At 37.0% G+C, this 25,897-nt stretch overlaps 1 protein-coding gene across 14 annotated transcripts in view; it reads left to right on the plus strand.

The window, feature by feature from the left end:
- LOC107713449 (neural cell adhesion molecule 1-like) overlaps positions 1-24,395 on the plus strand; it is a 105,239-nt gene extending 80,844 nt beyond the window's left edge. For 3 of the 14 annotated variants that reach the window (XM_016518938.1, XM_016518941.1, XM_016518946.1), the window contains 10 exons: positions 1,006-1,156; positions 4,739-4,926; positions 5,617-5,713; positions 6,000-6,170; positions 7,753-7,881; positions 9,830-9,844; positions 10,283-10,315; positions 15,921-15,923; positions 20,236-20,360; positions 20,438-20,955. In XM_016518938.1, coding sequence (XP_016374424.1) covers positions 1,006-1,156; positions 4,739-4,926; positions 5,617-5,713; positions 6,000-6,170; positions 7,753-7,881; positions 9,830-9,844; positions 10,283-10,315; positions 15,921-15,923; positions 20,236-20,360; positions 20,438-20,704 — 1,179 coding nt within the window. In that variant the 3' untranslated portion in view covers positions 20,705-20,955. Of the gene's footprint in view, positions 1-1,005; positions 1,157-4,738; positions 4,927-5,616; positions 5,714-5,999; positions 6,171-7,752; positions 7,882-9,829; positions 9,845-10,282; positions 10,316-15,920; positions 15,924-20,235; positions 20,361-20,437; positions 20,956-21,339; positions 21,649-23,920 lie in introns of those variants that run through there. The other 11 variants (XM_016518947.1, XM_016518949.1, XM_016518952.1 and 8 more) reach the window with 8 other exon arrangements.
- The last annotated feature ends 1,502 nt before the right edge of the window (positions 24,396-25,897 follow it).

The raw sequence follows: 25,897 nt of genomic DNA on the forward strand, positions 1-25,897 counted from the left end.
CGTGGGTCGGTTAAGACTCCTCCACAAGCTGTATCCTCCCCGCCGCGGGCCGCGTGTTTGACACCCCTGCTATATGCAAATTGCACAGTCACTGAGTAGACGTTGGTTATAGATGCCACTTATCTTCATAAGAACCACAAGGTTAAGTGGAACAGCAAGCTAAAAGAAAATGCAAGTGTGGCATGTTAAGATCTATGCTTGTCTTTAAAATGAGCACTGGGACGTTGTAAAATGGTCCAAGCCAGCTGAGATCATGTGACGGAGCTTTTGATGAAGTAACAGTGTTGTAGAAATGGCTTCCCCTACCTTATGTTCTGTATTATTGATGTTCCCCCCTCACATCTTCGCTCCAAAGATTCAGCACATGAAAGACTCTTATTTATATCTGCTGTTCAGCAAACCACTTTTTTTTTTACCGGGTTTGCTTCTCTGATACAGCCTGTTTCAGTCCTCACATACTTAAAAATTACAAATTTTTCAAAAGGCCATTTTCTCTGAAAGCAGAGAACTTTTTTTTTTTCATTGAAGTGGAGTTATTTGCAAACTATGTAATACGTTTAGGAAGATAATGGCAAACCTGTTTATTAATTTTAAGGAATAGTTAACCCATAATTAACATTCTGTCATCATTTATTCATCTTGATGTGTTTTCCAAAATCTAGAGTTGCTCTTGACCACAAATTGAAAGCATATTGTGACAAGAAGCTCCAAAAAGGACAAAAATAAAGTATCAAAGCACTATAAAAGTAACAAAAATTGTTCATTTGTCTTTTGTGCTATATTTAAAGTCTATTGAAGCCGTACAGCCACTTTTATGCTGCTTTTTTTGGAGTTTTGACAGCCTGTGGTGCTAGAAGAAAATAAAGCTTTATGCGTTTAAAACAACATGAGGGTGAGCAACCGATGACAGAATATTCATCAGTTGGAAGCTATTGTTTTAATGGCTGAAGGAAGTGAAAAGCATGATTTTTTCAGTGAATTTTCCCCTCTTGTCTCTGTCTTTAGAGTCCTGATGGTGACGTGTTGGTCCGCAGTGACGCCCGTGTGTCTTCTCTCACCCTGAAGTACGCTCAGTACACCGACGCCGGCGAGTATCTCTGCACCGCCCGCAACGCCATCGGAGAGACGGCGCAGCCCGTGTATCTGGAAGTGCGCTGTGAGTCTATAGTATCTGTAGCCTCATTAGCTTCTATCAGTCACGCGTACTGTTGGATACCACACTGATATGCCTCAGAGGCATATGTTTAATTCACAGCAGCACTGCTGCTCGGCTGCAGTCCAGAGAGCATATGGCAACTCAGTAGAGAATGCTAGTTATTGTATCAAAACTACAGCCACCCCTCAACATTACCACCCCCTTCCCCCAACACGGGACACCAATGATATGAAAAAGCCTCCCAATGGATTTCAATCACACTGTGTCCTAACCAAGTGCAATGTGACAACATTTTTGTGTCCACATTGAGTGCAAAAATGCTGCAGGAATCAGTAATATTAAGGAATGTAAATTTTGAGTTTTTTTTTATTATTATTAATTTGTTTAATTGTCATTTAGTTATTGATTAATTAATTGTCACTGTTAATACCACAAAAAACACATGTGGAATTATAAATTAAATTAATATTAGGGTGCAGTTATATTAAAGGGGTCCTATTATGCTTTTTCACTTTTTGTATTTTAGTCAGTGTGTAGTGTGTATGTTTGGGCATAAAAAAGATCTACAAAGTTACAAATCTCAAAGTCCACTCCAGAGAGAGATATTTTGTTTTTTTAAAAATCCCTTTTTAAGAACTACAACGAACGGCTCGTTTGGACTACAGCGGTTGTTTTCCAGGGTTTGTGATGTCACAAAGCGGTCCATTAGAATATCATTAAAATAATTCCCACCTATGGAAATTCGAATAGTTGGGGGGTGGGGAGGGACGAGGTCGTGGTTAGAACGCTTGGTTGAGTGCATCAGACAAGAGGACGACGAAGAAGTGCTGCTGTAGCGTCATGTTTTCGCAAGTTATTACACATGCACCTGAATAATTATGTATGTAAATATGTATGTTACAATAATGAAAACGTTTTTATAATAAATTGCTGACAGAACAATACTGGACAATGATGTAATCTGCCGAATTTACACTTCAATTATGAGACTACAGGGTTTCCTATACATTGAGTGCGGGTGTTTTTATATCACTGTATTTCTGAAGGAAACCGACTGTCTTCAGAAAATTGGATGTCATTTTCATTTCATCTTGCATGTATGTAATGTCTGCTAAAGCAGCGTTTGTGAACAGAGCGCTGTTTTGTGTACAGCCGTTACCGGGGAAACCTTGATCTCTACCACTCCAACAGTGCCTCCTGCTGGCAGAGAATGAATTTGCATATATATGCCGCCACAAATCTGTGGAAAACACTGGACTATGGTATAAATAAATTCAACAACTTTATAACAGTTTAACTGCAATTCATGTTATAATGTTAGAATTAAAGAACAATAATACATATGCACTTATCTGTGCAGTTACTTTTAAGCGGTTGTTGACATCCTATCTAAAACGTGATTTAGCAAAAAAACAACAACAACATCAACAATAACGTTACCACTCTAATATGTCTTGCAATATCCGTGCGTGCAAAGGTTCTGCGCGATCCTCTTGTTCAATATTCTCGGGGTCTGAATCCGGCTGAAATTGATATGGTAATATTGACGCCATGCTTAACTAAACCGGAGCAGACGGAACTTGCTGCTTTGGCAAGGGGCGTGGCAGTACTGAAACACATCTAAGCTGTTCGCCAATCACAATGCACTGGGAAAGCTAACCAATCACATCAACATTTCGTTTTTCGAAAGGCGGACCTTCATCAAACCCGGAACTAATCGAGCCGTTTGTGCCAGGTTGGGGAGAAATGTATTGTAATAATGTAAATTATGTGAAAAATAATGCATTTTTCGAACCACCAAGCATGAGAGCATGTTCTAGTACACCCCCAAAACAAAATCAAGACTTTGTAAAAGAGCATAATAGGACCCCTTTAAAATCCTTGAAGATTTTTTTTTTCATGTTATGGCCAGCTACAGATAGTAATAACTAATAGCTAATATTAATTTTACTAATAATTATAATTTAAAAAAGTACCTCACACACTTGAATCAATCATATCAATCGTAGCTGCATAGGATGAAATTACAATATAAACTAGAAAAATATAGTTCCCACACATTACTTAAATATTTAATGGGCAACACTTCAGTCAACCAACATTTTCCCCCCTTATAATAAATTATTATTATTATTTTTAAAGATTGACTTTAGTGTTAGATGATGGCAAACGGGATCAAAAAGTAAAGAACAGAAGAAATAAGCATTCACAATTAATTATCCAATACTGGATGATATATACCGTATACAATATGGAGTATAATACTGATAATAAAAAAACAACAACTTTTAAGAAATTTTAATATTGGTGTTTTTCTAATACATTTTCAGTACACTTTATTTAGTATAATATATTTATCTATTTATTTATTTTACTTAATATGTAGAAAATCTTCATCCGTTAAAATTTCATTTTGAAGGTGAAATTGATTCATTGACAGTAGACAAGCTTAATGGATTCAATTATTACCAGCATTTGATTGGTCAACAGCTACCTAGAGCTGAATTTTAGACCAATGAGATTTTACAGTGGGTGGGATTACCCAGCATGATGTGTAAAATAAAAAACCTAGTCACTGACAAATTGTCCTGTTGCTAATCAAGGCTGATTAGGAAAATAGTGGTTAAGATTTGCATGGAAGAGACCAAATTTATTGTTTGTTTTGTTGCATCATGCCTGGTTAGAACAATAAATGCCATATTTGATGAATGAAAATGAGGCAGTTAATGCTAGAAGTTTGGTCTTTTCATTGCATAAATGCCGTGCGTATTTATACTAGTGAACAAACTCCTAATCTTGTTTATGTTTGTCTCAAATGAGTCCAGTAGCATTTAATCTAAGCACTAAATTCTGCTAACAAAGACAAAGTTCAGACCAAAAATGCACCAATTTACTTTTGTTTCTACGATTCTTATATTGCTGTACCATCAGAAATGGAGCACTCTCTTCCCTCAATGTTTTAATTGCAATCGATAGCAAGCAAAGCATTACTGCCCATTTTCGCTCTCATTGTGCTCCCTCCACTGCGCCTGTTTGTATTTGTTTTCACATTAGCGCCGGCGTATGCTGTGAAAATACCAGCCTCCCTCTTCGCATGTTTAGTGCATTTGTACCAGTCGTGTATTGTTGTGATGGGACTATTGACATCTGAAGCTCTGATGAATGTGAGAACAGTATCTCAGCGGGCCTGGAGCTATTCACACGCAGTCTGTGAGGGACCGCGGGCCCGATCGCGTACGTCAGATGAGAATCGTGCCTAAAGTCTCCCCCCAGCATGCTATTCAGGGATGCTGCTCGGAGGAGGGGCCTTTTGAAGCCAGTGAAGCGTGATTGGCTTTTATGCACTGCCGTGAACAGATGTGTTCAACATCACACAGTGCTGTGTTTTCAGCACTCTATGTTTAAGCCCTGGATATTTTGATCTTTAACCAGCTTATCTTCAGAATAAAGGTATCGACGGTAATGAGAGGGGAGGCTTTGTTCTCCCTTAGCGGATGTAGATGGGTGGTAGGTAGATGAAGGGTCAGCACTAGCAGCAGGTTTGTTTATTTTCGTTTCTATATGCTTTGCCTTTCATCACAGACGCCCCGAAAATCCTGGGCTCAGTAACGGTGTACACGTGGGAGGGCAACCCGGCCAACATCAGCTGTGAAGTGCTGGCTCACCCCAGCGATGTGTCTATTACGTGGCAGCGAGACGGCTTCCAGCTGCCTAACGCTAACACCTCCAATATCAAGATCTACAACACGCCTTCCGCCAGCTACCTGGAGGTACGGCCCACGCAGACGCCTTCCTGAGAACATAAACATTCACATAAACCCAGATGGATAAATCTTATAAAACTGGACAAAGAATATGTGCTACTTCATCCCTAAATCAAGAGAAAGACGTGTGTTTTTTATATATTATATTACATTACATTACATTATACATCAGTCCATCCATACATTATCCAAACCCCAGATCCTGGATACATTCAGTAGGTCCAACCAATATAATGTTTCTTTCTCTTACAGCATAAACCCAAATGCTATTTGCTCATGCTAGTTAGTTTTTGAAGGTAGGAAAGCAGTCACACATTTCATGTGAAAAAGAAATTGAAGTCAATGTATGCAAGAACAATTTGTTCACTTGAAAGATTTGTTCAAAAACAGCTACAATCCAAATGGATTTGAAAACAAGCTTCGTTTTCTATATTATAAATATTTTACCTACCTTATTTATTTTGATTTTGGGGTGAAATGTGACCTGGGCCTGTTTTCGTGAGCTTTGCCCAGAAAGGGATAGTGTTGCTGTAGGGCATTACTGCAGCCTTTGCATCTTATCAATATTTTAGCACAGGGAGAACGCTGTCAGAAGTAAATACACATCTAATGGAACGGCAGTGATAAAATGCATGTTTGAAAGATTAATGCTGAGATCGAGACTAGAGGTTAATGCTTTCTCTTGATCTGTCCCAGGTCAATGCAGAGTCTCAGAGCGACTTTGGCAACTACAACTGTTCTGCCTCCAATGAGATCGGGACCGAATCCAAAGAGTTCATCGTGATCCCAGCTGGTCTGTTTCTCTGTATTGATCTCAAAACAAACACAATATAGTCATTTATGGCAGTAGAAAATCGCATTGACATTGAGTGTTTGGGTGCTTTTTGCTTTTGATGTACTGTATTTTTGAATTACCTGCAATTGTAGACTTTGTTCAGTAAAGTGCAATGCAATAGCTCAAATTTTCCTCTTGTAAAAGTGGTGCTGAAGCACAAAGCCGTACAATCAGGCCATATAATCGGGCATAAGCTGTTAAAGTGCAGCTGTCCGTATTGTGAAGTGTCTCCCCTGTGGTGCAGATGTGCCCTCGGCGCCGTCCATCACTCAAGTGCAGCCGTACTCCAGCACGGCTCAGGTGCTTTTCGAGGAGCCCGAGTCCACTGGAGGAGTTCCTGTGCTCAAGTACCGAGCCGAGTGGAGAGCCGTGGGCCGAGGGAAAGGGGTGCAGCGAGTCTATGAGGTGAAAGACGGTGAGTCTGTCACATGAAATGAGGAAAACCAGCCATATTATGTGGATTATCCACACCACTGCATGGTTTGTAGACTTTAATAATGGACTTATACTGTATCATGGAAGCACAGAATTTTCCTTGTTCGTTTGAAATAAGTATATAATGTAGATATAGTATTTGTTACACACCATTTTGGAAACTATACTTTAAAAATTATGGTAACACTTTAATATAGGGACCAATTCTCACTATTAACTAGTTGCTTATTAGCATGCCTATTATTAACATATTGGCTGTTTATTAGTACTTATAAAGCACATATTCTGCATGACCATATTCTACATCCCTAATTCTACTCAATACCTAAATTTAACAAATACCTTACTATTAATAAGCAGCAAATTAGGAGTTTATTGAGGTCATAGTTAATGGTTTGTTAATAGCGAGAATTGGACCTTAAAATAAAGTGTGACCAAAATTATTAATTCAGAAATTGTTATTGTATTGATGTCACATCTGTGGTCACATTAACATACACACACTTCAAAAGTTTCAGGTCAGTGAGATTTTATTTCAAGCTTTTTTTTTGTTAATAAATCTTTTACGCTCACCAAGGCTGCATTTATTTGGTCAAAAATGCAATAAAAATAGTAATATTGTGAAATATTATTACAGTTTAAAATAACTATTTTGTTTTTAATTTATTGTGAAATGCCATTTATTCCTGTGATGTCAAAGCTAAATTTTCATCAGCCAATACTTCAGTAAAACTAAATTGTCTGTTTTTGGGTGTCAGAAACTTCTAACTAGATTGAAAGAAAAAAAATGAATCAATTTGCAACAAAAGCGTACTGTGTTTAATATGCAATTTTTTTAATGAACTGCTTGATAAATTTGAATTTGGTTTGCATGTAATGAAACACAAGCAGAAAATAAACAATTTATTTAAAAAATGGTTTACATACAATTTACTAGAAATTTGTTCAGCTTAAGTCTCATAAATTGTCCCGTAAGTAATAAAATTGACCCTGTAATATATGTTAAAGGCATAATGAAAATTCTGTTATCTTTTACTCACCCTGTCATTCCAAACCTGTGTAACTTTTATTCTATGTAACTAGGGATATGCCGGTATCAAATTTTCATGTTGCGATTAATTGCTAATGCTTTTATTACGGTATACGTTATTATCACGATATAATTACCATGATATATCGCATTACCGAATACCGGCACAAGTCTATATGTAACACACAGTAGAAGATATTTTTGAGAAATGTCACAGTGTTTATTACAGTGGATGTCAATGGTAACCAAAACTATTAGGTTACCAACATTTTTCAAGATATCTTCTTTTCTGCAGAAGAAGGAACGACATGAGGGTGAATAAATGATAACAGACTTCTCATTATTGGGTGAAAAATCCCTTTAAGTAATATTTTAGTTATGTTTTAGCTACTTTACGCCTGTAGCTTTAAATGTCAAATGTATTTCCTCATGTTCAGTGGCAAGGTTTTATGTTGCCCATTTAACATGCATGCTGTTGTTTATGAATTAATGAATGGGTTTTTGATTAAATCTGCTTCTCGCTGCTTCCCAGCAGGACTGAGTTCAGTCACAGTCACCGGCCTAAAACCGGAAACCGATTATGAAGTCAAGATGTCTGCCATCAACGGCAAGGGCGAAGGCGACAGCAGCCAGTCAGTGGTCTTCAAAACCGAGCATGTCCGTGAGTATCACGTTTCTCTCTCAGGAGCACATGGTTCCATCAACAGCAGCGCAGCGTGGCGTGACGGCCCACACACCTCTTCACCAGCTAGTGTGAAGTCTTTGGCTGACGCAAACGCTAAAATATACAGTTGTGCTCATGGTGCTAAAGAGTAGGGCGTAATGACTTAAGTAGTTTGAATATTAACATATTTTCAGTCCCTTGACCAATTCTCTCATTTTACTGAATTACAAATCCGGCATCACAGAATGACATTATATTAAAGGTTAAGTGTGTATTTTTATCAATTAATGAATAATTAATGCTGTATCAGGTTATTATTGTTAATTAGAACTAAAACCATTTAAAAAGTTGCTTGAGATAAAATAAACGTTAACTAAAATAAAATAAAATGTTAAAGTCTTAAATTTAGATAATTTCAGAAAATTGTAAGTAAGTAAATAAATAAAAAAAGAACTGTATAGACATTAAAAAATCTAATAAAAATGTAAAACACAAAATCAAAAATGCTAAAACTTTAACTAGCATTAAAATGAAAACTAAAGGTATAAAAATGTAAAATTATAAAAACTATAATAGTAGACAATAGATAATAAAATATTCTGATAGATAGATGGATGGATGGATGGATAGATAGATAGATTTTTTCAAATGATGTTCTCAAATTTCTCCCTTTATTATTATTATTATTTTTTTTTATCTAAGAAGTTACATTTTAGTCTAAAAATAATCTGACTGCAACTCTGTCATTATTATGCACTCCAGACAGGCTTTGCATGGTTCTTTTTGAGCAGTGACTTCTTTTGTGCCTCCCTCCCGTACAGGCCAGTATTATGTAGAGCTCTTGATATGGTTGACTGGCTCACCTTTACTCTGTTCTCAGCTGAACTGAACTGAACTCTGTCGCTCCTTCATAGTAATTGTTAGCCTGTCTGTGGTGTCAGAGTTTTGAAGGACCACCTTTTCTAGGCGACACCAGGGTGGTTTGATGTAGTTGCCAGTTTTTGACAACCTATAAACAGTTCCCACTTGGCTATCCAGTGTTTTGCACCTTTTTTGCCCTCATGCAGGTTATGTATTATTCATCATGAAGAGAAACCTGGTGGCTATTTTAATCATTCATAGGTAGAAGCCTATGGATGTTCTATAAAGGTAAGATAAAAACCGCCACAGCATATTTCTATTATTTTTGACAAGAATATAAAATTGGTACATTTTGACTTTCAGTGCATAGAAATAGATCACAAAGGACTGAATATTAATGTAATATTTGTAATTCAGTGCAATGAGAACATTGGTCTTGATGCATTTGCAAATTACTGTGTATAAATAATATATGCTTTCCAGGTTTATTGCTGCTAAGCACATTCATATACACTGGTCACATAAATGATTTCTTATATCAATAATTGATTCATCTACGAGAAATCCGACTGGTAAGAACAGAACATCTTGTTCTCACACAGGACAAAATTCTGCAAACATTCCACAAAACATCAATAAAAATCAATCATAACATCGCACACTACAAGAATATTCCTGTGATTTGTGTTGATATTCTCATCGCGTATAAACACCACACACACCTACCCTCTTACTCCCCCTGGTGGTTGTTTGTGTGATGTTTTGGACTTCCAGAGATGCCATTATCACATAATACACTCAACACATTGTGCACTGGGATTTATTTCCTGTCAGTACATGAAACAAAACCCATTTAGTGCCGAAATCTCCAGGATGTAGTCCAGAGAGTAATGACTCTAACTCAGGTAAAGTATAAGTGATGAGAGAGTATTGCTGTCTGATCGTGTTACCAGCTTTTACCCTTTGACATTTTCAGACTTTTCTTTTTTTCATCCTGTCATTTTATGTGATTTTCTCCTATTTTGTTTCCCATTTGTATGTATTTTTTTCTTCATTTTTTTTCATTTTCCACTGGATCCCTTAGGGTATCCTTACACAAGTAAGTGTTCATTTCCTCCTGTGGTCATTATCTTTTGATATCATTCATATTTCTTCATATTATCATATTATTTGTTAATATCTTGTCTGGTGGTTATAGGATTTAAAGACCCCATGAAATCAAAATGAGAGTTTTATGGCTTTAATGTGACCCCTGATGTCACATTGATTATTTTACCGATCTCCTTGCTACGTCTATATACGTCTTATACGAAGGTCTTACGGGTTTGAAACGACATGAGGGTGAGTAATTAATGACAGAATTTTCATTTTTGGGTGAACTATCACTTTAACATACACTAAAGCCTACTTCCTGTTATATTAGGATATACAATAACTTGGCTCGTCATGTGTTCTTATGGGGTCTTTAAGTTCATATGCTAGCCTTTTCCTCAAACAAAATAAAAGTGAACATTTTCTTTTTTCATGTGCTCCCTAGATGGGATTTTTCATTTTCACACTGAGGACACAGGTTTGTTATAGAGCTGTATGATGATCTTCAGTTATGATTGTATAATATTAAAGGAGTGGTTCACTTCCAGATTGAAAATTTCCTGATAATTTATTCACCCCCATGTCATCCAAGATGTTCATGTCTTCCTTTCTTCAGTCGCAAAGAAATCAGGTTTTTTTTTTGCGGAAAACATTCCAGAAATTTCTCCATATGCTGGACTTCAATGGTGGCCAACGGGTTGAAGCTCCAAATTGCTGTTTCAATACAGCTTCAAGGGGCTCTACGTGATCCCAGCTGAGAAATAAGGGTCTTATCTAGTGAAACGATCGGTCATTTTCTAAGAAAAATTCAAAATGATATACTTTTTAACCACAAATTATCATCTTGCACTAGCCCGACCTCATGCATTACGTAATCATGTTGGAAAGGTCACACGTGGTTAGTTCTTTGTCTGTGTACTTCGGTTTCAAAAAGGTAGGGTAAGGTGACAAACTCCATCTCATTTTCTCCTCCAACTTCAAAATAGTCCGACATCGTAGTTTACCTTTTTTATAAAGTGCATTTGAATTTCTTTGCAGGTTCGCTTTTTAAACACTGGGTCGGTACTTCCGCCTACGTCACGCGTAGGGCTGGATGATTAATTGGAAAGAAATCGAAACCGAAATTCAGAACCTCTAACTGACGTAATTTTCCCATGTCAGTTATTTCGTTATTTTAATCCTGTTAATACTTTCCCATTAAGAACATAGTACTGCGTATTTTGTCAGCGCTATACGGACGTGTATGACCGTTGCGCTCACGTCTTTTGGGCCAGCATTGCAAGCTTTTGTTTACAGTAGCAGGTTGGCATGGCAACGTTTGTATTTGATGGCAATTTGGCAGAGTAGGCATTCTGCGTTGCACTTTTTTTTTTTTTAACCATTCATGAGCGCTGCATCTCGTGTTTTAGATGAAAAGACAGAGTGACAGGACAGGAAGATCCTGAGAGGAAGATCACATGCAACAGTGATCATGACTCATATTTATAACTATGAGGGCAACAAATAAATAAATAAATAAAAATAATTATTCATTAATCGTAATCAAGGTAAAACGTTTAATTAATCAAGGTTTTGATGTTGTCATATCGTCCAGCCCTAGTCACATTTCCAACATGACTATGTAATGTTGAGGTAGTACAAGACAAGCATTTGTGCTTAAAAAGTACATACAATTTTATTTTTTAGAAAATGACTGATCGTTTCGCTAGATAAGACCCTTATTCCTCAGCTGGAATTGGGTAGAGCCCAATGAAGCTGCATTGAAACTGCAATTTGGACCTTCAACACACTGGCTCCCATTGAAGTCCACTATATGGAGAAAAATCCTGGAATGTTTTCCTCAAAAAACATTGCGACTGAAGAAAGAAAGACATGCACATCTTGGATGACATGTTGGTGAGTAAATTATCAGGAAATTTTCATTCTGGAAGTGAACTTTAAAACAGAAACCAAGAAAATCCTTCTGAAGGTAATATAAAGAGTTGATATTACATAATGTTCTAGTTTTGTGGTTGCAAAAAGCCTCCACATTTCTTTATCTTTAGGCAACACAGAGTTAATCCAATTATTAGTACACATGAAGTATTTAAAGTTTAGCAACTTTAAATATTTCTTTAGCGATTGAGATCCAGTGTGATGTGTTTACAGTATCGCATGCTTTTTCCTAAAACTAATGCATGATCCTTTAGTATTGTATCAATACTTCAGTGTTTCCTCTGTTTTTCATTGAGAAATATGATTTGACAACTTATCAGTAGTGTTTACTAAAGCAGTCATCACAGGATTTGAACAAACCTGTAACACTAAGTATTAAACTTGAATATGTAACTTATCCCATACCGTTTGTGCTGAGCACATAAATAACACCTCAAATTGTGCTGCAAAATGTGCTGCTTGTAATTGCTTACTTCACAATGTTGGAAATATTTATTTTTAAAAGCCATGAAGGCGAGCCAATGGATATCACATAAGCAAAATGCAAACTTTATGCAAGAGTTATGTCATTGAACATCTTAATCTCAGTCAATTCACTATGCAGAAAGTGAAAGTAAAAACGGAATGACGGAGTAATGATGGAGCTTTCGGCATCTGACGCCGCATTCTCTCTCAGAGACGAATCAACTTCAACATATGCTGATAACAATAAGTTATTTATTTTATTTATTAACTTATTACGTTTTTATATAACTTATAAAAATACATTTTAATTTAGTCCCTTAATATTTCTCTTGTGGCCGTACATAGAGAAAAAAAAGAGAAGAAACTTATTTTGTGTTAAACAAGTTGTTTTGAAAGTCGGTGCTTAAAATAGGCTAAAGCTTTTTATTTCATTGATTTTTATTGATGACTGCAGTGTTAATATTTTAATTATAGGTCTATAATTCATTGTATAATAGACCTATTTTAAAAAACATGGTAATTGAGGAGTAAATTGAGGAGTAAAGCCTAATCAGTTGTTATCCTCGCAGCGCGTTAGTTATGCGGTAATATTGCGGGGCAAATTAATTGTAATTTTAAATGAATAATTAAAGTAACTTCATAATAATAATAGGCCTAATAAAAATAAGAATGTAACAGGCTTACATTAATTGGAAATGCCAAAATCTTCTTAATATTACCAATAATTGATGTTTTTGACAATATCTCTGGCTATCGTCGATACAAGATCATTGTCTTTCGACACAACCCAGCAAGGGGAGGTTATCGCATGCCCATCCGCTACGCCACTGGCGCAACACGTTGCCTGTTACGCTTCATTTGGGTCTTGTTGAGCGCAGTGGCACTGAGAACATTATATTTCACACTCTTTAAGCTCTTTTATTTTCCAAATGTAATAGGATTAGTCAAATGAATCGTTCAGTTTGTAATGCGAACCGAAAGCCTCGTACCGAATGGTTCAATACGAATACGTGTATCATTACACCCCTAAGCAGCACACTGACAACTGCTCAGTAAACTTTAGCAACCTGATAGCAACCACCGGAACACCCTAGCAACTGCTTAGAAATGGACTAACTTTAGCATCCAGCCTAGCAACCAGCAAGTTAAGCACCACACAGAACAATTTAGCAAGCACAAAGCAACTGCATAGCAACACCATAGCAACCACCCAAAACAGTTTATCAGCCACATAACAACACCATAGCAACCACCAAGAACACCCTAGAAACTATATAGCAACACAACAAGAAGCACTCACAACAACAGCAAAGCAACTGCTTGGAAATGCTCTAACAACCACATTTAGAACACTTAACAACACTTTAGCAACCACAAGAACACCCTATTAACGACATAGCAACACCTGGTGCCGTAGCAACCACCAAGAACACCCTAGAGACGGTTTAGAAAGAAAGGCTCCAACAACCACTCAGAACACTTCAACAACCAAATAGCAATGCAGCAGCAACCACCAAGAACGTCATAGTAACCATGTAATCACCCTAGCAACACACTAACAACCACTCAGAACACTTAGCAAGACTTTAACAACCACTGAGAACACCACAGTAACCACATAGCAACACGCAAAAAAACACTCTGAACAAATTAGCAAGCGCATAGCAACAGGCTGACAAACACTGGGAAAACTGTAGCAAACAAACTGTAGCAACACCATATTAACCACACAGAGCACTTTAGCAACTCCATAGCAACCACCAAGAACACCTTTCATACAGCATAGCAACACAAAGAACCACTCAGAACAATTTTTAACTGCATAGCAACATGCTGACAACCAACACCTTGACAACTACTCAGAAGTCTTTAACAACTAGTGCCATAGCCACCACCAGGAACACCCTAGCAACTTCATAGCAACATTCAAGAACACCCTAGCAACTGCTTAGAAAGAACCACTTTGAACAACTTGGCTATAGTTAACAGCCACTGGGAAAACTGTAGCAACCTCATACTGTCGCAACACCATATTAAACCCAGAGCACGTTAGCAACACATTGCAACTCCATAGCAACCACCAAAAACAACTTAGAAACAGCATATCAACTCGCTAAGAACCACTTTGAACAACTTAACAAGCACATAGCAATAGGCTGGCAACCACTGGGAAAACTGTAGCAGCCACAAACTGTAGCAACACCATATTAACCACACAGGGCCATTTGGCAACTCCATAGCAACCACTAAGAACACCCAAGCAACTCCATAGCAACCACCAAGAACACCTTACAAACAGCATAGCAACACAAAGAACCACTCATAACGAGTTTTCAGCTGCATAGCAACAAGCTGACAACCAACACGCTGACAACCAACACACTGACAACCACTTTAACAAGTCTTTATCAACCAGTGCCATAGCAACCACCAAGAACACCCTAGCAACTGCTTAGAAAGAACCAATTTGAACAACTTCATTATGGTTAACAGCAACTGGCAACTGGGAAAACTGTAGCAACCACAAACTGTTGCAACACTGTATTACATCAAAGAACACTTTAGCAACTCCATTGCAACCACCAAGAACACCTTACAAACATCATAGCAACACAAAGAAACACTCAGAACAATTTTTACCTGCATACCAACAAGCTGACAACCAACACACTGGCAACCACTCAGAAATCTTTAACAACCAGTGCCATAGCAACCACCAAGAACACCTTACAAACAGCATAACAACACAAAAAAACAGAACAACTTTCAACTGCATTGCAACAAACTGACAACCGACGCACTGACAATCACTCAGAAAACAGTGCCATAGCAACCACCAAGAACACCCAAGCAGTTGCATAGCAACCACCAATAACACCCTAGCAACTGCTTTAAAAGAAATGCTCAACCACTCAGGACACTTCAACAACCAAATAGCAACAACCAAGAACACCCCAGTAACCATGTAACCACCCTAGCAACACACTACATTCTACAGAACAAATTTTCAACTGCATAGCAACACAGTGACAGCCAAGCAGCTGCATAGCAACTTCGTAGCAACTGCCACACCACACCAGGTTTTTACAATCACCACTTACGTTTTCTTCAGAATATGTAACAAGTGAACTGGTTTGAGTGATTTTCAGTTGGGTTAAGGCTAGAGGGTATACAGCTAAAACTACTGGGCATGCGCACATCAATATAGCGTAATTTTTGTTACAACAATAATTACTGTTTTTGCATTATTGTAAGGGGTAGGTTTAGGGTTGGGGTAGGGGACGTTAATAAAACACAATCTAAGAGGTAGAAAATTTAATTTATTGTTAGCTTCCGGTTTTAGCTGTATCCCTTCTAGCCACAACCTTTCAGTTGTGTTTAAACCAGACCATATGCTCAATCTCTCAGAGGAAATCCTGCTCAGTGTGTCTCTGCTTCTGTGCTCAATGTTGTGATCTTTGTAATTAAAGCCATTTTGAGTTGCTTGGTTTTATGTTTCTCTGCAGTTTGCTAACCCTTGACTTGTTCTTTTTTTCACATAGTTACATTTGTGTCTGTATTTTTGTATCTTTCATGCAACCTCTTCCAATTTCCTTTCAACCAATCATGTGCGTGCATATGATGTGACTGTGTCATGTGGCTTGCATGGTGCTGGCGATGTCATCATCCACACTGACGAGCAGAAGGTAAACACTCGGGCCCGGCTCCATCCTCTCATGTACAGTATTAGCCTTCACTCGCATCGGAATCACTGCATTCATCCCTAAGCAGCCATTATAACTCACTCCTGTCACATTTCTGGAATTAAATCCCCTCAGACAGGTCATGAAAATTCATCCATTCCCAATTTTTAACGGAGACTGTTACCCTTGAGCAACCACTGTGCTCTGACTGCACAAATTATCTTCTGTGGTGAATATGCAATCAGAAAAAAAAAGTTGATGCCGTGTCCTGCCAACCATGGAAATGACATCAAAAGCTCTGGAGCTGAAAAACATTTCCCCAGAGCGATCGCTGGGTACGACGATCTCACTCTTTTATGTTCAGTCTAAACATTTTGACAAGCAGCGGGTTTACAGACACTCTACACTGACGTCCTTTCATCCTGTGCTGCTTTGGATATGCTGCTACCAGTGTACAATTATATCCAGATTAGGAAAGCCCTAAAAAATGCTACAGTAGACGCTGTGAGTGGTTGATTTCAATGGTTTATTTATTCTCCGGTTTCAAGCATGTTTCAGTAACTTTCACAGTACTGCATTTCCTTTCAACACACCTTTGAACCTTTTAGAAGGGTCCTCCTCTCCTCTCCAAAGTTTGTCCTTTGATGTATCGGTTGTTTTGCCTGCATGTAAATTTTATGATGACTCTGTACAGAAAAATATTGCGCCTTTCTTTTCATTGCACAGTTGCTTATTTTGCTTGCACACCTTGAATAATGATGTAGGTTTTACGATGTTTCTGTGATTGGAGTATATTGGTCTGTTTTGCTTGTCTTTTTATAAGACAAAAAGGGGCAAATTTATTTAATAGTTGCACCATTTTACGTCGTATTCACAAACCACACACAATCCGGTTCAAGCAGTTAAATAGTGCCATGTACATTTAAAGTAATAGTTCACCCAAAAATTTTAATTCTGTGATTAATTAGTCACCCTCATAAGACGTTTGTTCATTTTCGGAATACAAATATGGGCATTTTTGATATTCTCTGATCGTTCTTGTCCACTCATTAAAAATCCATGTGACCAAAATTTTCAAAAAGTTCATAAAAACATACCCTACAACCCAATATGTCTGTTTTCATACTAGGCAAAAAGCAGTATGTGAGTTGAGTAGTACGTCTGAATTCATAGTATTCATAAAATAGTGGGCGAAAAGTACCTAAATGACCTACTACTTTCAGCAAGATTCTGAAGTGTGCATCCAATAGATAAGGGAATTTACTATCCCATGATGCCATGGGAGTTGTGAAAGCGACGCAACTGGTCACATGAAAACATAGCACACATTACTTTTTTATTAACAGCCGCGAAGCAAGTCCCAAACCAAATTTCTTACCTACTAGACCAGGGATCCTCAAATCTGGCTCACGAGATTCACTTTCCTGCAGAGTTTAGCTCCAACCCTGATCAAAATCACCTTCCTGTGATTGTCTAATGATCCTGAAGACATTGATTAGCATGCTCAGGTGTGTTTGATTAGGGTTAGAGCTAAAACGATTTTAACGCAGCATCAGGATCGTAAGATGAACAAAAGTCTTATGGTTTTGGAATGGAATGGTGGTTAGTAAATGATAAAGAGTTTTCATTTTTGGGTGAACTATTCGTTTAAGTGTTATTTTTTTAACATGCCTCCTTTCTATGTAAACAAGGGTCATGATAGATTGCCAGTTTAAACTGAATTGACTTTGAAAATTCCAATTTGATTACAGAATTTGAAGTAAGGTATCAAACCGTCTGCAGAATTTCAGTTCGAATTTGAATGCAAGTAAATGAATTTCAAAGAATGTAGCATTTTTTTCTTTCAATGTTGTAAAAAATGTTTTTTAAAAGTTTATAAAGGCTTATATGCCCCAATATCCTGTGGTTGTGGCCAATTCAGCTCAAATTCCAACTGATGGAATTGAAAGCCCAATTCTGCAAACCAGTACTCACTAGCAACCTGCAAATTAGGCCGTTTTGGGGCGTGTTTGAGATATTAATTTGCATAACGCCTTTAGAGAATCTGTTGCTAAAACAACGCAGTCAAGCGCGTACAAATAAATGGTGCATTTATTCATTCTTGGTGAATTCCCCCAGAATATCTCAATGTAGCTGCCATTAAGATAATGAACATGCAAGTTCATTTGCAAACGTGTAAAACTCTTATTTTTAGTCTCATTTAATTTACTGCTGTTTGCTCCCTTGTGTATATGATAATTTCATTCACTGTATCCTGTAGGGACAGATGGCCAAGGAGGATGGAATTAATCATGCAGTGCTGCACTTTCATTATTTAAGAGATGAGTGTTTATTGATGACCCTTTAAACTGTCAGTCGAGTAGAATAGCTGCTTGTTAATTGAGCTGATTGTTTGGGATTGGAGCTCCTCGCAGCAGTTAGTGGGGCTTCTGCCATTTTACGTGCTGTACTTTTATGACCTCAGAACACATTAAGATTAATTACTGCATTTTTATCACATCTCATTCAGTTTTTGCAGTTACGGTAGTGTTTTGTAGGAGAAGATCCATAGAGAGTTAATCATTTCACTACTGCATAGACAAAATGTATATGATAGTGAATAATATCGGACTAAACAAGAAGTACAAACAAAATGAAAGAAAAAAGACCTGTAAATTGAGATTGTGTGAATGAAAGCATCTCTCTCATACAGGCTAATAGCTAATTACTGCCTTAATGAGAGTAAATGCCTTCATTTTTCCATCCGCAGTGTACACACGTAGCTTCTGCCTGCAGTGTTGTTACGTGTCACTCTGCGGCGTCAAACTAATGTAGTGAATCAAACGAGCATTCGCTGGTCATTAAAATGAAATGGATCATGATGGCCCGTGAAGGAGAGGCCTCAGTGAACAGCGCCATAGAAATATTCCCAATTCACAGTGCGCTAATACACATGACTGCTCTATAGGGATGTTCACAGTTCACCGTGACCTCCAAAAATCAGCCTACTCATCTAAGGAGCCACAGCCAAGCAGCATGTGTCTTATTATTCTATTACTCGCTTATATGGAATCATTGGCGTGTAGGAGGCTAAGAATAATGGCAGTTGGAAAATTGCCAACATTTTAATGCACGTAATTAGCGGTTGACTGCCATTTCATTGGCCAGAATTGATATCTTCACATCTGGGTGGCCAATAGTGTAATGCTGATATACATAATACAATTTTAAAGCTTCTTTTTGTTTGTTTGTTTCAATATTGAATCAAGTCGAATGGCATGAATTTGTAATTTAATTTAATTGGATAAAAAAGCTGAATTTTAACATTTATTGAAAATGTTATTGCTTTAATAATATTGTTATGAGTTATTTGTAGTTTGGAGTGACTGCCTGTTTATTTGAACAATAACAGATGGAGGACTGTTCGAAGAAACCTGTTTGAAAACCATATTTTATTTTTTGGTGCTTTTTTCACAGTTATGTTATTCAACATACTGTAATTGACAATATTATCAGTCAATGCCGAAAATCTCAAAATAGCCAAGTATCACCCTATATATCGACCTGTTACTGCACATAATAATGCCAATATTTAATGCTGATTTTCCTTTCTTGTTTGGACCTTTCTTCCTTTTACACATATTCATTTTTAAGGGGATAGTTAATCTAAAAATGAAAAATCTGTCGCCATTTATTCATCTTTGTGTCATTTCAAACCTATAATGCTTTTGTTCATCTTCAAAACACAAATTAAGATATTTTTAATGAAACTTGAGAGTTTTGTCCCTCCGTTGCAAGTCCACACAACCCAAACTTTTAAGCTTCAAAAAGTTTATAAACATATCATAAAAATAGTTCATATGAATCAAATGGTTTGATCAAAATCATCTGAAGTGACATGTGAAGTCACGTTATATGATGAACAGATTTTATTTAAGCTTTTATTCATACAGTGCATTCAGAAAGTATTCAGACACCCACTTTTTAAAATTTTTATGTTGCAGCCTGATGCTACAATTGTTTAAATTCAAAGAATGAATTTAAACAATTTTAGTGTTAGGCTGCAACATAAAATGTAAGAAAGTGAAGGGGGTCTGAATATTTTCTTAATGCACTGGATCTAAATGCATGGAGCACATCCAATATGATAAACAGAAGCTTGTTTGATGTACAGATTTGGTGGATGATTTTGGTTTCAAAGATGAAGCAAAGTTTTACAGGTTTGTAATGGCATGAGGGTAAGTAATTGGTGACAGAATTTTTTATTTTTGGGTGAACTGTCCCTTAAAATTCCCATGTTTTTTCTCACGTCATTGTAACTGGTTTGTTGTTGTAGGAGAACCAAGTCCTCCTATACTAGAGGGCACCCTACAACCCAAAGGGAATTCTCTCAAAGTGAAATGGACCAAACAAGATGATGGAGGGTCACCAATCACCCATTATTTGGTCAGATACAAAGCTGTGAGTATCCAAATATGAATATATTTTAAGTGATCCTTATTTTGGTTGCAAGTTTCATGCTTTGCCATTGTACACAGAGGGAAGACTCTGACTGGAAGCCCGAGATCCATTTGCCCAATGTGAGCGAGTATGTAATGCTGATTGGGCTGGAGTGGGACACCGAGTATGATGTGTTCGTGGTGGCAGAGAACCAGCAGGGCAAGTCCAAGCCTGGCACTCTGACCTTCAGAACCTCATCGGAGCCTGCAGCAACCACAGGTAACCACCATCCGTCCCTCCCTCCTCCTCTCCTTCCATCCCTCCTTCTCTGTGTTCACCCTCGCCGCCGGTCTCAAGCACACTGATTTTAACAGCTGACTCAGAGCTGTAATGACACCAAACATGTGAATGCAGTGTGGGCCATCACTTACGCTGCATGATAAACAGTGAGTCATGCTACATGGCAGATCACGAAACACACGGGCAAAACATTTGGCGGGTTCATATGGGATTTTTTATGCCATATTTCTATAACGTAAGATTAGTGCGAGACGGCTATACCAGAGCTGGCCATTTGAGCTGTTTTAGATGTAGCCAAATATGTAAAGTAGGGGAGACAGAAGGGCAGTTTTGATCACAAACAAGCGTGATGACAATTATTCAGCAAATGCTCATTAGAGTTCTTTTTCAAAATCACAAATTAATACAATCACTTTCTACAATTTCTAATATCGGCCAATATCTGATATTTTACCAACATGTTCCCTATTTTAATGTAGTAACTATTTTATACAGGATTGACCTTTTGCATGTTCAACAAAATCAGCATTGCTTCTTGGAAAGAAGTAATAATAAGTCTTGCATGGTCAGTTCACTTTGTGAAGCACGTTGTATTTCTCTAAGAAAAGAATCAGCAGACCTCTTGCATTCACATGCAGGTACACTCTGAGTCACCGTCTCTTTAATGTTATTGACTTGGCCTCCATTCACCTGTGACCAGGCTAACCCTCAGCTTTAGCAGCAGGGCATTAGCCCAGTGCATCTTCCTTTCCCCCCGCCTGATGGAGAATCACTTTCTGTTTACAAACCCTGCCTAGTGTGCTGCGGCTACCCAGAAGCTGGGGGTTGCGGTCTGGTCAGGCGTGCCAGGGCCACAGCTGGGGTTCACTGCTTCACTTGTAATGTAACAAGCATCTGGTGCTTCTTTATGCAAAGAGACTTTGTCTGTCCCTCGCTGTCTCTCTCTCTCATTAACACTCTGAGACGGCTCTCTGGACGTAGGAGGGCTGAATCGCCGCTCTCTTTGGCATACTAGGCTGTGAATGGCTCACATCCAAAGGCTGTTTGTCTCACTCACACCTCGGAGTACAGAACTGCACTCCTCACAGCATGCCAATGAGACCTCCTGACTAGAACTTCACTAAACATGTTTTATTTTTTACTGTGATAACTAACGTTAAAGTTGAGAACAGCTTGGATGCTGGCGTATTAGAAGTCTGGAACATTTTGCAGTGCTTTAATGTAGCGCTTCTCCACTACAACTCATATTTTTAGTTATTTTGAGTAACATTTGAGCATGTACTTACTCAAAATAACCATTTTCCGCAACTTATGTGAATTTATTTAATCATATTTGGCATTTCATAACCTCTTAACTGAATATTTTATAAGAACTCATGCATTATTCTGCTGTTTGTTAATGAACTGTGTACATCTTGGAGCTACAATGTTAGTACAGGCATATTTCATAACTGCTCCAATCACAATAGAGATTTATTTAATGTGGATGCATATTCTTCACAACAAATATGTTCCCTCCTTATGGTAAACTTCTGGTACAGACTCTTTATCCTTTTCTGCTAGACTAACAGTTTTTAGGGGACATTTTTTGGCCCCAGTGGGTGTTTTTAACCTTAAATATTATGAAATAGCATCCTTTTACTTGTTTGACAGTTAATAATGAATGTATAATGAACAAAATAATATAAAAAAAATAAAATATATAAAATTGTTTAAAAATTAATTTATATATAATATTATATATATAATATCCACACATCTTATTTTAGTATCATTGCGAAACAGCTATATTTATTAATATTGTGAGTCAGTTTTTTTATTTTCTGTTTTCATTTTAATCTTGGTAAATTTTTGGTAATTTTGTTGTGTTTTTGTCTTTTTTGTAGTTTTTGTAGTTAGTTTTGTAGTTTTTTTTTTTTTGCTGTGTGTATATATATATGTATAAATCATAGTTAAAATAAATTACATTGAGTAACTAGCTGTTTATATACACACACACACACACACACATGCACACAATTATTTATTTACTTATTTATTTTATGGTTTTAATTTTTCCGTTTCAATTTTAGTTAACTATAGTAACCCTGACACACAGAAACATATTGTTTCTCCAAAATACATTTTAATGCTTTAAATATTGCTAGATGAAATAATGAAATAAAATGTTCCATAGTCACAGTCACAGATAATTGAGTTCAGGTCCAAATTGTTCTGCTGCTCTGCTGTTGTTAGCATTCAGCTATTCCACATATTTCTCATCTACTCTGAAGCAAAACTACCCAGCACTGAGCTCTTCATTAGCCGCTTGCTCTGTAGAGCGTGGTTTGTTTAATGCAGCACCTCGAGGTCTTTGAGGACATTTTTCAGACCATTTTTGTGGTCCCAAAGTCATTTAAATGTACTCTCTAATTAGCTTAAAATATAATAAATAGCTTGTTCCCTGCTACTCGCTGTGTGGGCTGTGAGGTACACTGTGTTTTTGGTCTACATTATAAAGTGAAGTGCTAATTCTGCGTGTTTTGCATAATCTTCAGTAACATCGTCCTGTTATTATCCTCGTTATAGTGCAATAAACAACTCCCACCGTCCCATTAAAACCATTTGCTGGGCTTTTGCATGTCTTGTTTTGTTAACTGGGTCATTCTCAGGACGTGGTGCCATTTATGCAAGAACATTTCAGGAACTTTTTTTTTCTTATAAAAATTGTCTTATTTTTATTTATGTAGTTTCATTTTTATGTAATTTGTATCATCATTTCCTCTGATGTTACTGCTGAAATCATATTTTCACATTTTTCCATCCACTGTATATACTACTACTACACACACACACATATATAAATGGTTTGTATAATCAGATTTTTTTTATTTCATTTTTAATCCCTTCAATCACAAAAGTATTGAGTCATAGACGTACATGGCAGCAGTACTGAGAATGACCCAACTGTTGTCACACATTTTTTCTTTCACCCTCAGCTTGCGCTTTCATTCATTTTCCTTTTTATCCCCACTTTAAGTTTTCATTTTGAAACTTTGTTTCTGTCTTTGACTTATTTTTCTGCCTCTTGTTTTTCTCTCTTTCTCTCTCTTCCCATTTCCCTTTTACCTTGTTTCTCTGTTGTCCTGTCGTTCCTGGGCTTGGAAAATGGACGGACCATCACATGCACTCATAACGCAAAACGTCCTGGTGCCAATACTCTTCCTCCTTCCCTTTGCTGTGGTTATTGCATGAATGTTTGTTTCTGCCTGTGATCTTATGTTGGTCTTTGTGTTTTGTAGTCACTCAGAGTGGTTCTTCAGTCTCCTCCACTCTAGTGTCCCTTCTGCTCTCTCCGTTATTGCTGCTTTTGCTTTGATAGAGTCGAGGAAATGTCTTCTCCTCATGTTGAGGATCCTCTGCATGATTTGTCTCTGTATCTCTCTAACGTGCTGGGAGCACTGAGCCTCATAGACAAAGTAACTCCAATTACAACTTATTAAGGAAATACAAAAAAATATTCAGTTTCAGATGACCAAATGCTTAAAATGACTGTGCTTTTTAATTTGTCATTAAAAAAGTAAAATTTTTTATATCGCATCCAGTCTATAGACATTTGCACTGTATTGTGAAAGTAAAACTGCACTCACTGTGTCATTCTAGTAGCACCAGATGGAATTAAATGAACGCTAAGCCCTGCCTTAAAACAGTAGTTATTAATCATACCTTAGCAACTGTTTTAATTTTTTCATTAATTATATTAAGTTTATGGAGTATCTGTTTTTGGGTAGTTTTAAATGCAATTTAACAATAATCTAGAGGGACGGGGCTTCGCGGATAGTTGCAAAAACAATGAAGAAATAATGAAACAGAAGGTCATGAAATAAGTTTTTAGAGACCGAATAATAATAATAATGTATGGCCTCTGTGGGATTCTGTGTGTTTGGAAACAACAATTACTTTTGCAATTCCATGTAGTGCTGCTAATGATGCAGAAATGACACGTTTCACCTTAAAGAATGAGAGAGTGAAACACTAAGTTAAAAGCAGAGAGAGAATATATCTTGTCTGTCTTATATTCTTCTTTTGCTCTACGGCTTGTTTCAACTAAAACTGTACCAGTCCTTTGGGATCGAACTTTGTAACAAACCTTTCAGATGTTATTTTATTACTTAAAATACTTTTGAGGCTTCTGCTTACTGTAATGTTTGGGGGAAAAAACAGCATTGTATTATAGTCATCACTAGGGCTATTGTTCACACGTGGCATTATTAAATTCATTTTTTATATACTGTTGTAGTGTCTTTTTAAATTTTTTTTGGAAATCTACAAAAGTTTGGGGTCTGTAGGTTTTAATTTTTAAAGAAGTTTTCAAGACCGCATTTATAAATAAAAGTGCAGTAAAAACAGTAGTACTGTAAAATATCATTAGACTTTGTCACATGATCTTTCAGAAATCATTATAATATGCTGATTTGCTGTTCAAGAAACATTTATAATTATTATTGTTGAAAACAGTTGTGCTGCTTAATATTTTTGTGGAAACAGAATTCTTTGAATAGCATTTTTTTAAATAGATGTTATAAATGTCTTTACTGTCACTTTTGATTAATAAAATGTAATAGCAGAATAAAAAGTGTTTATTTATGCATTTATTTATTTTTAAAACTGACTTTTAAAGGGGTCATATGATGCGATTTCAGTTTTTCCTTTCTCTTCGAGTCTGTTCAGTAAAGAGTGTTTTGATTGGGTGGATTAAAAGCTCACCGCGATTGGCTGAATGGAACATCCTCCAAAAAAAGATATTTATGAATCTTAACCTGCCAGGAAGGTCTCAAAAAGCCCGCCGGCCGCGCTGTTCTCAAGCCCGCCCGCCTCTGCACACTCAAGCCCGCCGTGTGTGACGCTATGGAGCCAGATCGGCCTCAAAAATAATACATTTGAACAAAATTCATAAATGCACAGCACAATTTACATTTACAAAATCCGATTCGTAAATTCAAAACACAATTCATAAATACAGAAGTAAAAGCATAAATATTTCCCCAAATGCTCACACAAAAGCATCTTACCTAAATAAATTTAAAATGTTTACACAAATATGTATATATCAAGTTCTTGAATTAATTTCCATCAAACATTTATGAATGATGTTACATGTATTTATGAATCGTTGAATCTGCATTTGCAAATCATCACACATGCGTGGACTGCTTTGAATTTGTGCGAAATCTCCGAACACAGCAGCGTTGAGCTTCTTGAGTCTGTTCAGTAAAGAG

This window comes from Sinocyclocheilus rhinocerous, unplaced genomic scaffold (assembly GCF_001515625.1).
Source record: "Sinocyclocheilus rhinocerous isolate Xijiao unplaced genomic scaffold, SAMN03320098_v1.1 scaffold689, whole genome shotgun sequence".
NCBI classification, from domain to species: Eukaryota; Metazoa; Chordata; class Actinopteri; order Cypriniformes; family Cyprinidae; genus Sinocyclocheilus; species Sinocyclocheilus rhinocerous.